Raw genomic sequence first — 13,374 nt, 5'->3', positions numbered from 1 at the left:
TTAAATAAAAGGTGTTTTATTTACTCTCAAAAGTTTTGGGGCCATATAGGATTAGTATTATTCTTGTGTTTCACTTTGCATGTTTTGACTTCCCGGATAACTAGGTTATTCAAACCGTCCACAATCGATCATACTTTGGAAGTAGGTATTGAGGCAAAACTGTCATGAATGGGTCTGTAGACATAGCTGCAGTATTCATGAGTGCTCCTGGAATAAGATTCGAGTATTGGATTAAACTCACGCTCATTTGAATCACTTCATGGATTTTATCACGAGTGATCATGAGACGATAATATCTTATATTATTCAAACGGAGACGTGTGAGTTGTAGTTGCGAGTCGGTTGCACATTGACATATGTAAACGCACCAGTAACTTAGATGTTATAAAACATATCGTTGTGTGTAATTTGATGAGTAAGTACAAGCGAACATTTGGGTCGAAGTTTATCCATTCCTTTTACCCCATGTGGATAAAAACGATATTTGTGGCCCCCTCGATGATTTAGTGATGATAAACGTAAGTGCTCGGCCGGGCCTGGACTGATTTGATTTGTTCAATTAGTTGGTCGTTATAAATCGGAAATCGGGAAATAATAGATGGACAGAGAGAATGATTATAATCCATTTCTCAGTCCATATGATATCTAGAATGGAGGAATATATGATCACTTATCTAATGGACACGTTATTGACTAGGTCAGAGTTCGACAATAGCTTTAAGAGCTATGATTGCTAGTCGGGTTTTGGAGTCTTACTTGCAATAATAGCTTTAGACTTATCCAAGTGGGAGACTGTTGGATTAGGTGTCTAAGCCCATAACTATTATTGGTATGTACTCTACCCGAGAGTAGCATGGTCCATTTGGGTTGCATAACACCAAGACAATTTGTTAGGATGGACTCTTGAGAGAAGGTTATATATGATTTATTACTATATTATAAGTTCTAATATATTAATATGAAATCATATGTTTTAATTAGTATTGATCAAGAATTAATTTGGAATTAATTTAGTGATCAAAAGAAACTAATTGAATCTATGGGGACTAATTATGATAATTAGTTATATTTATATGTGTTGGGCTTATGATCCATGTTGGACCAAGTTTATGTATGGATACATAAAGATTTGGGCCACATGAACCATGGATCATAATACCCATGGGTATGGATTTGGGTTATACCCATGACCCTTGAAATACCACATATAAATACATACTCCATTGCCCAAAATCCCCATTTTGCAAGACTTAGTAGTTCTTGGAGCTCATGGAGTTGATTTTGGTATGGATGGGATTCTCTCTCAAGAGCCACCTTTGTCCTTGGTGAGTTGTGAGCCATTTGAGGCATTCATACTTTTGGTGTTAAGCTCTTAAGGCCAAATACATCAAGACTTCAAGCTACATAAAAGATATGTTACTCTAACTAGTATCTTGTATGGTATTTGTCAATTGCATGCTAGTTATAGGCTTAATACCTTGGAAACCTCATTGCATGTATAATTAGTGAAAACATAGATCCAAGGTATTTAGGGTTGTATGTGCACCATAGGATGTTGTAGCATAGAAAACCCATCAAGTACGCCATGTGTAAATGTTGAGTACGCTGGGCATACTCAGCCTGAGTTGACTCGGTTGACCTTTTGACCTTAACTAGGATTTTGACCAAGTTTGACCTAGGGGTATTTTGGGTATTTTGAGCTGTAGTTGAGATTTGGTCACTGTTTGATGTATAGGTGACCTGTTGAGTCAGCAGTAGGAGCTATGACCTGTTCAGCTATCTTTTCAGACTGTGAGGTGAATTTTTCTCACTGTACTTGTGGGTCGAAGGCACCAAAGTCGGCCCACTGGATTTTGTATCCCGATATATTTGATTGATGTTATGCTGAGTATGTGTTAGACTGATAGATCTGTATGATTTCTTATGTTCACTGAGTATGCGTTGATTGGTAGATCTGTATGATTACATGTGTTGTTGGTTATTGATTGTTTTTGTATATGTTGACATGTTATGTTTTGTTGGGTTGAGGCGGTCCTGTTTTGTGTTGAAGGTCAAGATACCCGGGGCGGTTCGGATAGACTGAAGGCCTGTGAGGCGGTCCATTCGAGTCGAAGGCCCGGAGAGCGGTCCAAATAGGCTACAGGCCCTGCTAGGCGGTCCAGTCAGACTGAAGGCTCATATATGCATGATGTTATATGTATTGGATGTGTGTGGTACTTTGGGGAACTCACTAAGATTTGGCTTACGGTTTAACTTTTATGTTTCAGGTACTTCAGATGATCGTAGGAAAACAAAAGCGTAATTGTGCACATCCTTATGGTTTTATGACATTGGATTTTGGAATACTCTGATTTGTGATTATTACTTTAAGAACAATGTTTTGTAAACAATTATGGTTTTTGGTTGGATTTTAAAAATAAAAATTTTACCTTGATTTTTGGGATGTTACGACCACTCATTTCATGTCCACGATCGGCGATTGTGGAGTCAGTTTGACCGATATTCATCCATTATGATCCTATTCCAATTCAAAAATGTATTTTTTTTACCCAAATATCGTTTGTAAATACATACAGAGAGATGTTAAACATGTTAAACTCTATAGAATTTTAAACTTTGTCTCAATGATTCCCTATTTTTCTCTCCCACATATATTGATTTTACCATGGAAGTGTAACCTCTGGCCCTGATCCAAAACACAACTAACCGATTCGTTTAAGGTAATACTAACACCAATATCAAATCAAATTACATTGACTAATGAGATAAACCAAAAGCTCATGATGCAGTAGTTCAACTCCAAGGCGTAATGTAAGTCCAAATATAAAGAAAAAAAACTCTAGTGGAAGCGCCAAACCAAATCCCTAGATTTTAAACATAAAGACAAGCAACTCGAGTGGATGATCTATTCCAAAGCTCTAACCACTAAATATCAAGAAAACCCAACTCCAATGGCTCTTCGAAAATCAAAATATAATATCTTTTTCAGAGGAAGACAAAATTGCTCAAAATATGAAGGAATATTATTCAGTCATCTAAAAACTAAAAAGTTAATTTATTATCTTAACTCATTTGTTTAAATTCAGTTTAATGAATTTATATTTTACAAATTTATATATTTTTACTATTTTTAGAGGGTATATGCCACCCTGTAATAAGAAACTGAAATTTAATAATTACAACTAATAGTTCAAACTTCATCCACTGATTTAACAATTAGCAATTTACAAATTAATAGTTCAAACTTCAAAGTTCATCCCCATTCCCCCAAAATAAAAAATAAAATGGTCTAAGCCCTAGACCATGATCCATGAGCCAATTAAGCCAACTAGTATTTGGAAAATTTCTTCTTGGGCTTTTTCTTTTGTCATAGTTATAACTTCTCATTTCGTAAAATTCTTTTCATATGTGATTATTCATCATTGGGTTGGGTCTATGAAGTTTTATTCGTTAATTATAGAGTAAATTACACGAGTGGTTCTTATGGTTTAGGGTAATTTGTCGGTTTGGTCCCTAACTTATTTTTTTAACTCGAAAGGTCATTACTGTTTGTTTTTGTTACGCGATTGGTCTCTGTCTTACCTAAAAAGACTATTATTTAAATAGTGAAAAATGATTGGGTTAGGTATGGTAAGGTGAGGGGATGAGATTGGGGGTGTGTTTATTTAAACAAATAAAAAAATCAATGGCAAAATAGTTTTTTAGGTAGCATGGGGACCAAACGCGTAACAAAAACAATCAGTAGGGACCTTCCGAGTTAAAATAATAAGTTAGGGACCAAATACGTAAATTAATTCGTGTAATTTACTCTTGATTATATAAAATTAAATATTATTTTTCCGATTTGGGTATAGAACTATAGTTAATATAATATATTGTTTATTTATTAATTTAACAAATAAAATAATCAAGTTAAGCAATAAAAAAATCGTAAAAACAGAATAATTAAACAAGTCAACAATATGTTTAGTTTGTCATACCCACGTAAGGATAGATTTTCCCAAAATCATGTAACTTATTTCAAACTAGTTGTGAGACCCATGTATTATATGAGTTAATTTAAAAAAAAGTTAAATATAAAGGTCAAAATATTTGAGAACTTTGAATTTATAAGAAAATAAGAAAAATATTGAATTATTATAATAGAAATGTTTTTTATCTTTTAAATTTAAACAAATATTAATTTAAATTAATAAAAAAACTAATAAGCTTTAATTTTGAGAATTTTAAAATTAAAAAGTAAGTTCATTAATGAAATTGATATCCATTTATTACTACATTTATTACAAGTATTATATTAAAATATTATGTGAAATTTAATAAAATAGAAAAACTAATAAAATGACATGTGAAAAAAATATTAATTGAAAATAACCACAAAATGACATTTGGCAAATTGAATGACAGTGTGACAAGTGGCAAAAACAACATTCATTTATTAGAGAGGATTAGTTTGATAAACTCAAATTCCAAATTCTCTACTACAATGATGACTATACATTTAAACTTGTCAATATTTAATTTGCGGAAATCATGGTAAAAATGGTTAAACCTAGGGCTATAAACGAACATAAACAATGGTTTGTTGATGTTCGTTCGTTTAAGTTAGTCAAACAAACGAACGAGTTTTCTTATTCATGTTCGTTCGTTGATGTTCGTGAACATGCAAAACAAACATAAAAGAACAAAGATAAACAAACACAATTGACCATATATGAACACGAACATATACTATAGCAATGTCATAAAAAACAATTGAACATATATGAACATAAAGAAACATAAACGAACGAATATAAACGAACGTTCACGAACATAAATGAACAAACGAGACCATTGTTCATGTTTGTTCATTTATTATATGAATGGACATAAACGATGGTCTATTCGTTCATTTATGTTCGTGAACGTTCGTTTATGTTGTTCGTTTACGTTCATTTATATTCGTTCGTTTATGTTTATTTATGTTCATATATGTTTATAAACGAACTTCCCGTCGAATGGTTCACGAACGGTTCGCCGAACGTTCAATTCGTTTACAACCCTAGTTAAACCATACCCTCTATACAACTGTCCAAGTGAAATTTGCATAAGGGCCCAACATGCTTCATATGTATATCGCAGACTACCCAACAATATTTATTGAGAAATCAAAGATACTCCTATTTTTTTTGTTTATACCTATGTTCTTATTCAGAGAAATCAAAGATACTCCTATTTTTTTTGTTTATACCTATGTTCTTATTCAGAGAAATCAAAGATACTCCTATTTTTTTTGTTTATACCTATGTTCTTATTCATTTGATGAAGACAAGTGTCAAATTTAAGAGGTGTGATTAAGATTTGATGAAGACAAGTATCAAATTTAAGAGGTGTGATTAAGAGAGAGTGGGGTGTGGTGGTCCATATTTTTTTTTATATTAAAAATAATAAACAAACTAAAAAGAAATCAAAAAAGAAATGGTGAAGGGTAAAATATAGTCATTTTAGGGACGAAACGTACAAGTTTAAACATATGACGGACGAACCGAGTTAATTTTTGGAAATAATGACTAAACGTATATCTTAGTACTCGGACGAGGGACGCATGGTGTAATTTATTCTATTTTTTTAATGTGCGTGGTTTAAAACCCTAGAATTCCTAAAATTCTGCACCTCAGCCTTCCAGTTGCCCATCATGTTTCGTGTATATATCATCTAGGGGTGAGCATTTGAACCGAACAAGATCGGCTCCTGGACCGGACCGGTTTGGCAGAAATTAGTGGACATTGGACCGATCCAGTCTGAGTTTTTCGGTTCTTGTACCCGTTGGACCGGTACAACTTTAGGTGCATATGGTACAACTCGTTGAAGCCTACCGAAAGTTAGTTTATCTATCTATTATGATTGTAGGTGTAAGTATTTGAACTGAACCAAACTGGACCTGGACCGGCTCTTGGACCAGACCAGTTTTGCAAAAATTGGTGGACCTTAGACCGGACCTGTTGAGGCGGTCCGGTCCAAATGCTCATCCCTAATACCGCCGAGACGTCGACAGTATTACAATATTTTTGAATTAGCTAGGTTTTAAACCCTGGAACTTTTAGAATTCTGCACCCCAGCCAGTATGTTTCTTGTTGCATTTTTAAGAAATTTTCCATAACAAAAACCAAGAATCATCGTTTAGCCATTACAACGTCTCCTAACGACCATTAACTTCTTTTCAAATTTCAACCTATCTATCTGACCATTTAAAGAGCACAAAAATGGATGAATGAATCTAAGACCATGTTTAGTTTACTTGTCTGATTGTTCTTTATCAGGATCCTCTTCCTCTTCTTCTTTGTTCTCTTCATCATCTTCTTCCTCATCTTCTGCAGGAGGGTCATATGGTGATGGTGGTGGCAATGGTGTTTTCATTGGACTAAACTGTGGAAATATATCAGGTCTTCTTCCTGGTTTTGGCCTTTCCCATTCCTGCCACAATTCACTACATGTTTCATTCATACTATTCAAATCCAAAGCACACAATGCTTTATGCATCTCATTTGAATATACAAAGTTCAAGAAACAATTCTAAGAGCAACTAGAACAAATCTTTATTGTGGTTACATTTAGGGTTTAGGGGCCTAGGATGATAAATGTGGTTGCTTTTTATGCTATTATTCAAGGAGATGTAAGAATAACTCTGTTTTTGTTCAAGAACAGAATTGTTGGGTGTCGGATAACATTAGGGTTTTTGAGATAAAGCTGAAAATGGGGATTTATGGTAGAATTAGTGTTCATCCTCAACATGTTGCTTCAAGAAAATCAGTATTATGCAAAAACTATATTCTTAGAAATGTGTAAATTCAGCTTCTAACATCTTACAAGCTTGAATTAGATACTTTCAATTCAAAAATCCCAATCTAAGGTTATGCTTTCTGCTTTCATAAATCAATTGATGAAGAACTACGAAGAAGATGTCGACAAATAATTAGAACCCTAAATTTCTACACATATACAGATAGAAAGAGGGAAAAGAAACATACCACAGGGAAATCAAGAGGGTTCCGACGAGTCAATTTCTCTTCATCCGGGGCCATACAAACAACCATCGCCGCCGACGCCGTCCGATGAGCGGAAGCACATCTTGGAAACCTCGTAACTGATGAAGGAGCGATGTATGATGATGAAGATAGTCTTGAAGTTCCTGTAACTAGCGATGAAGATGGCGGAGATACCGAAGTCAAACAAGGTGTGAAGGAACGCACGGAGGTGTAAATCGCCGCCATATCTCAATTCTTCTTGCAAATCAATGCAACTGCAAAGATAATCAGAAGTACGAACCCACCTACCACAACTACCGCCGCCGCAAACCACCGCCACCAACTGCCTTTCTACGGAGAGGTTTAAGAGAGATAAATCTCCGTTAGCAACTACTCTATCCACTTACATCACAGGGGTAAAGTTTGAGTTTTTTTCAAGAAGTGATAAGAGTGAATTACATGAATGGTCCTAAACTATTGATTAATTTACATTTTCGGCCCCGAACAAAAAGTTTCACTTTTTAAGTAATCTAAGGACTATTTTTGTAAATTAAAGGCGTGGGATTTCAATCTCGAACACTTTCTGAAGGGTAAAAAGCAAGACGTGGCCAAATAAGCTCCAGAAAATATGAAAAAGAAACAGGGTATTTATTTGCTCATTTCATTAGCAACCTCAAGAAAATTCAAAACTAATTTTAAATTTTCTTGATAATATTTGTGGATAAGATTTCACCTAAATGAGAGTAGACAACGATTTCTTACATGCAAAAAACATATATTCATCTCCCATCATGCATACCCAGTTTCCCTTGCATCCTGCTTCACTCAAACAGGTATTCTATCTCTACAATCAAGTCTCAAATTTGCACATTTTGCTCGATGTTTGATTCTTTGATGTAAAAAGCTTTGTTCTTTGAGGGTTTTGATTCAATTCCAATAAGTATTTTAGGTTTATTTGCTTCATTTCATAATTAAAAATGAAATCTTGGATTAGGATTGGATGATTAGAGTTCAGTTTCCATGATTCTTGGAAATGAAGAACAGTGGACCTATTTTAGCAAATTAAGTGTCAATTAGCACATTTTGCTTGATATTTTGTTCTTTGATGATTAAAGCTCTGTTCTTTGAAGGTTTTTATTCATTTTCCATTAAGAATTTTGGGTTTATTTGTTTCATTTCATGTTTAAAAACGAAATCTTGAAGTAGGGTACGATGATTATAGTTCAATTTCCATCTTTCTTGGAAATGAAGAATACTGGACCCTAGAGTTGAGAAATTGGGTCATTCTGAACAAGCAAAGAGTCTTTTTCTTTCTAGGGCTATTTGATGATGTTGATGATGAGGGCATTTTAGTCTTTTACACAAACAAGTGACTTAGAGCGTGTCATATCCTGAATGGGGTCTTCTCGAACATTATATTTCATAGAATCTTGTGTTTTCATGTCCTGTTTCACTTACTTTCTTACTGATTCTCTTTAGGATGTCTCAAGAAGAATAAGATCATGAATTTGAGGTGAAAGTTTGTTTCATAAAAATAGAGAATCATTTTCATGTGAAATGGGAGAAAATGGTAAAGAAAGGTTACATTCTGTCATCATCAAGAAGCACCGAAATGGACCAATCACAAGCAAGTCAAAGATTCAAGCATCAACTACCATGGTACATCAAAACTTAAAATCCATCTTATTAAAGAGTCTCTATTTATGTTTTCCTTTTATCTAACATGGTATCAGAGCAAGATCAAGAAATGTCTAGTGAGAGGAAACAAATGAATCTTATTGTAAACCTAAAAAAAACTATCAAAAAGTTGTGTCTTGTTAAGTTTGATGATATGTATACATTGTAGGAAACACATCTTGATGAAAAGATCCATTCGGGAACAGTTTCAGCAGTTGTAAGTTCAAGAACTCAATCACGTTGCAACATCTGCATGGAAGAAAAAAACAACAGTTGCCAAATAGTTCGATCAAGAACCAAACTAATGAAGATCTTGATAGAAAGAAAAAAGCCACAAGAAGTCCAATCAATCATGAAAGATTTAATCGAAGATGGACACATTCCAACTTTAGTCACATACACAACTCTCCTAGCAGCTTTAACACTCCAAAAACGTTTCAATTCCATTCCATCTCTCCTTTCAAAAGTCGAATCCAATGGCTTAAAACCCGATTCCATCTTCTTCAATGCCATCATCAACGCCTTTTCTGAATGCGGAAACATGAAAGAAGCCATGAAAATGTACAAGAAAATGAAGGATAGTGGATGTAAGCCTACAACAAGTACTTTAAACACTTTAGTTAAAGGACTTGGAATCATTGGGAAACCCGAAGAATGTTTAAAGTTATTGGAAATAATGACAATTGAAGAGAAAGTGAAGCCGAATGATAGAACGTTTAATATTATCACTCAAGCTTGGTGTAGTAAAGGGAATATTACAGAAGCTTGGAATGTTGTGGATAAGATGGTTGTTTTTGGTATAAAGCCTGATGTTGTGACGTATAATACGATTGCAAAAGCTTATGCTATGAATGGAGATACGTATAGAGCTGAAGAGATGATTTTTCAGATGCGGTATCATAAAGTGGCGCCAAATAAACGAACGTGTGGGATTATAGTTAATGGGTATTGTAGAGAAGGTAATATGATGGATGCTATGAGATTTGTTTATAGAATGAAGAATCTTGGAGTGCCTCCAAATGATGTTGTCTTCAATTCGCTCATCAAAGGGTTTCTTGATACTTCAGATTCTGATGGAGTTGATGAGGTATGCATGTATGTATATGTGTATGTATCAATGTATGTATGCATGTATCCATGTTTACACGTGTGAACTAAACAAGATACGAAGAACTATATCTTTTACTTTGGGAAAACTATTTTGGGCAATTTTTGGATATAATCACTTATACTTTATTTTTCAAATCAAGAATCTTGAATTTAAGAAATCTATTATGTAATCTGCCCTTTTAATTTTGAGGTTTCAAGAATCTTGAATTTAAAAAAATCTAAAAATGGGTTCTTGAATTTAAGAAACCTATTATGTAATTTGCCGTTTTACTTTTGAGCTTTCAAGAATCTTGAATTTAAGCAAACTAAAAATGGGCTGTTGAATTTAAGAAATCTATTGTGTAATTTTCCCTTTTAATTTGAGCTTTCTAGAATCTTGAATTTAAGAAATCTAAAAATGTGTTCTTGAATTTTCAAATCAAGAATCTTGAATTTAAGAAATCTATTATGTAATTTTCCTTTTTCACTTTTGAGCTTTCAAGAATCTTGAATTTAAGAAATCTAAAAATGTGTTCTTGAAGATCATCAAAAACTGATTATGCTCACAAGAATCTTGAATTTAAGAAATCTAAAAATGTGTTCTTGATCAAGATCATGAAACTGATTATGTTTTACATGAATCTTTTAGGCACTAAAGTTGATGGAGGAATTCGGGGTGAAACCAGATGTGATTACATTCAGCACGATTATGAATGCATGGAGTTCAGTAGGATTAATGGAAAAATGTCAAGATATCTTTGATGACATGATGAAAGCTGGAATAGAACCAGATATTCATGCATTCAGTATCTTAGCAAAAGGCTATGTGAGAGCTGGTGAACCCAAGAAAGCCGAATCACTTTTGCAAGTTATGAAAGAATCAAATGTAAGCCCAAATGTTGTCATCTTCACTACTATCATTAGTGGATGGTGTAGTTCAGGAAAGATGGATTATGCTATGAGGGTTTTCAATGAAATGGGCAAAATGGGTATTTCACCTAATTTGAAAACTTTTGAAACTTTAATTTGGGGGTATGGAGAAGCAAGACAACCATGGAAAGGCGAAGAGTTGTTGCAGATCATGGAGGAAAAAGGGATTGTTCCACAGAAGAACACTATTGAGCTTGTTGCAGATTCATGGCGTGCTATTGGTGTAAATAATGAAGCTCAAAGGATCATGAATCATGTTGAAGAAGATGATGATGATGATGATTATAATGAAAATGATGATGGAATAATTGATTCAGGTATGAAATCAAGAAGTGGAATTGTGGTCAAAAGGTCAAAGTTTTCACCTGAAAGCTTGAGTAGTCTGACAAGAAAGTCGATTTTAATTGCACATAGTTGTCGATTTGGGGTGAAAGCCATGACAATGTTTCACAGAAAGGTTCAAGTTAAAGTGCAAGTTGCAATTTATGGGCACATGAGCTACAAATTGGTGTTTTAAGGTTAGTAAATGGATATTAAGTTGAAAGCCTCTTGAAGTGATTATGAAGAATTTGTAATCAAAATTCTGTAATTTTCTGTATAAAGAATGCCTAGATTCACAGGCAGACATACACATTGTATTCCCATCTCAACACAACAAGTTATGTACATGTTCTTTGATCCGTAGTCTCTTCTAAAGTTGAATCAAAATATTAAATTTGTTTATTTGGAGATACATAGAGAAGTTAAAGCACATGTACAAATATAATTCTTTACCATATGCCTATATAAACCTTTTAGAAGACATTTGCCCCAATGACAAACAAGTTACAAAAGGGTTCAAAATTCACAATACAAGGGTAATTGTAATTAATGAAACAAAATTCATATCAACAGCTTTCACAAAACCTCACATTTACACAAAACATATAAAATATGTATCTTGAATATCTGCTCTGATGATATGCTTAACACGAACACTTTCTTAAATAGGCGTCTTGAATACCAATTGCTTTTCTTCACACAAATACCCTCTTGAGATGCAACAAATACCAAACAATAACACAATGAACATTTGTAAATAAAACATTAAACAAGGAAAATCAATAAGAATACAAGGCATCATATATAAGAATTACAACATGAATAAATTCAGACATATGCTTGTCATTTTGTAAGATTTTCTTAATCACTTGCCAACAAAAATTGAAATTCAACAAACAGATAAAAAGCATAAAATCGGTAAATTGGGATTCAGTTTATGGGTGGTGATATAACAGAGTGGTCGGCAAGGTGATTATTCATCACCATTACGACGAACGAGACCTTATCACATGGAGTCGTCATTATCCCTTTTCAATCTAACTTAAAAATAACAAACAGGAAAAAAGAATTTTAGGGTTCATCAGATAGGAGCGAAAGACTAAAAAGATGTTTAATCACAGAGTATCATTTGAACTATGCAAAATCATCACTTGAACCTTTCAATTTCCACAAACAGATAAAGAAAATTCATAACGCCTCAGAAGGAAGGCAGTATTTTGTGTAATCATGATTCATTATTACGCAAACATCAATACAATCATCATTGGCTGGTGAAAAAAATACAAAGATACAAAATTTAATGGCCTCATAGAGAAAATTAGATTTAACAACATGGTTTAGTTCAGACATATGCTTGTCTTTAATTTAGAATTTAATCATCGGCCATTTCCAGAAAAACTCAAATAAATGAGAACATTGAATTAAGAAGTAAATATAATCACTGAAAAACATTTGTTCAAGACTTTCATGGAAGAAAAAAATCAATGGACTCAGTTTATGGGTGGTGATATAACAGTTTGGTCGGCAAGGTGATTTGCATCACCATTACGACGAACGAGACCTTATCACATGGAGTCGTCATAGCCCTTTTAATAAAAAAAGCTGAAAACCTAGTAAAAACGATTCGATCTAACTGGACAAGAACAAAACAATCTCGAAAATTACAAATGGAGAAAACCAATAAGAAGTTTTAGACAGAAAAATGGTGTTATGGAAGACTAGAAAAGAGTAGGTACATTAACAGAAAGATCTAACCTTCTATAAAGAACCCTAATCGATAAACCCTAGTCGTTGAAAACAGAGAATAGAGATTGGCTATAAAATCTGATTGATTATGCGTTTCTATTTATAGAAGGATCCTACGGTTTCGTTGCAAATAAAGTATTCGGGGCCCTGAGAGGATTGTTTGGGCTGCCTGGCCCGTTTTATCTAGTCCACCTACTATCTTATTGTTTAATATTTTCATGATTAATTTATGACAAAACTGCAAAATTGGTCCCTGTGGTATTCAAAAAATTTTAGATAGGGTCCAAAAAGTTTTCAACTTGCATGGAAGGTCCAAAATCAAAGTTTTTCTGGGTTTTTGGTCCAAAAAAACTTAAAAAAACAATTTTACCTTTTTCATTTCTTTTTTCTATTTTCTCTATTTATTTTGGTATTTAAACAATTATAAATAAAAAATAAAAACTAAAATCTCTCTCTCTCTCTCTCTCTCCACCCACCGTCTTCCCCAACCTTGTTCCTTTCTCGTTTTTTCTCCACGATCATAATCATGCTGGAGGCGGAAATATTTTCTTCAACACCAAACATTCGTCTATCGGGAACACCTTTCAACCCTTCTCTCTTTCTT

At 33.7% G+C, this 13,374-nt stretch overlaps 2 protein-coding genes, 1 long non-coding RNA gene and 4 other non-coding genes across 8 annotated transcripts; 1 reads left to right on the top strand and 6 right to left on the bottom strand.

Moving 5' to 3' along the window:
- Positions 1–6,088: 6,088 nt before the first annotated feature.
- LOC145128708 (uncharacterized) lies at positions 6,089–7,400 on the bottom strand. The gene is made up of 2 exons (XM_079063514.1): positions 7,011–7,400; positions 6,089–6,456 (listed from the first exon to the last, which is right to left on the bottom strand). The coding sequence occupies exons 1-2, from the start codon at positions 7,251–7,253 to the stop codon at positions 6,277–6,279; spliced, it is 423 nt and encodes a 140-aa protein (XP_078919640.1). The 5' UTR covers positions 7,254–7,400; the 3' UTR covers positions 6,089–6,276.
- A 287-nt stretch (positions 7,401–7,687) lies between these two features.
- LOC145128561 (uncharacterized) lies at positions 7,688–11,383 on the top strand. Of its 2 annotated transcripts, none has more exons than XM_079063370.1 (4): positions 7,688–7,840; positions 8,487–8,666; positions 8,875–9,771; positions 10,423–11,383. In XM_079063370.1, the coding sequence occupies exons 2-4, from the start codon at positions 8,565–8,567 to the stop codon at positions 11,218–11,220; spliced, it is 1,797 nt and encodes a 598-aa protein (XP_078919496.1). In that variant the 5' UTR covers positions 7,688–7,840; positions 8,487–8,564; the 3' UTR covers positions 11,221–11,383. The 2 variants fall into 2 exon arrangements, with proteins under 2 accessions (XP_078919496.1, XP_078919495.1); XM_079063369.1 differs by having other exon boundaries at positions 8,854–9,771.
- An 83-nt stretch (positions 11,384–11,466) lies between these two features.
- Positions 11,467–12,834, bottom strand: LOC145128562 (uncharacterized). The gene is made up of 2 exons (XR_013716989.1): positions 12,780–12,834; positions 11,467–11,734 (listed from the first exon to the last, which is right to left on the bottom strand). It is a non-coding gene; the product is annotated as an uncharacterized LOC145128562 (long non-coding RNA).
- On the bottom strand, positions 11,951–12,052 carry LOC145135124 (small nucleolar RNA Z43). The gene has a single exon (XR_013719602.1). It is a non-coding gene; the product is annotated as a small nucleolar RNA Z43 (small nucleolar RNA).
- Positions 12,098–12,184, bottom strand: LOC145135118 (small nucleolar RNA snR60/Z15/Z230/Z193/J17). Its single transcript, XR_013719597.1, has one exon. It is a non-coding gene; the product is annotated as a small nucleolar RNA snR60/Z15/Z230/Z193/J17 (small nucleolar RNA).
- On the bottom strand, positions 12,219–12,294 carry LOC145135146 (small nucleolar RNA U83). The gene has a single exon (XR_013719624.1). It is a non-coding gene; the product is annotated as a small nucleolar RNA U83 (small nucleolar RNA).
- Positions 12,511–12,611, bottom strand: LOC145135126 (small nucleolar RNA Z43). The gene has a single exon (XR_013719604.1). It is a non-coding gene; the product is annotated as a small nucleolar RNA Z43 (small nucleolar RNA).
- Positions 12,835–13,374: the final 540 nt, after the last annotated feature.

Source organism: Lactuca virosa, chromosome 8, assembly GCF_052849685.1.
Source record: "Lactuca virosa cultivar CGN04683 chromosome 8, Lactuca_virosa_CGN04683_v6, whole genome shotgun sequence".
Taxonomy (NCBI): domain Eukaryota; kingdom Viridiplantae; phylum Streptophyta; class Magnoliopsida; order Asterales; family Asteraceae; genus Lactuca; species Lactuca virosa.
The sequence above is the reverse complement of the archived record's forward strand: the minus strand, read 5'-3'. Positions and strand labels throughout refer to the sequence as shown.

Bases quoted from the DNA above. Each gene is read 5' to 3' on its own strand.
- LOC145128561 (XM_079063369.1), top strand. From the start codon at position 8,565: ATGGGAGAAAATGGTAAAGAAAGGTTACATTCTGTCATCATCAAGAAG. The intron at 8,667-8,853 runs GTACATCAAAAC...TATACATTGTAG, and splicing joins TTCAAGCATCAACTACCATG to GAAACACATCTTGATGAAAA. The intron at 9,772-10,422 runs GTATGCATGTAT...TGAATCTTTTAG, and splicing joins ATTCTGATGGAGTTGATGAG to GCACTAAAGTTGATGGAGGA.
- LOC145128708 (XM_079063514.1), bottom strand. From the start codon at position 7,253: ATGGCGGCGATTTACACCTCCGTGCGTTCCTTCACACCTTGTTTGACT. The intron at 6,457-7,010 runs GTATGTTTCTTT...GAATTGTGGCAG, and splicing joins ACCCTCTTGATTTCCCTGTG to GAATGGGAAAGGCCAAAACC.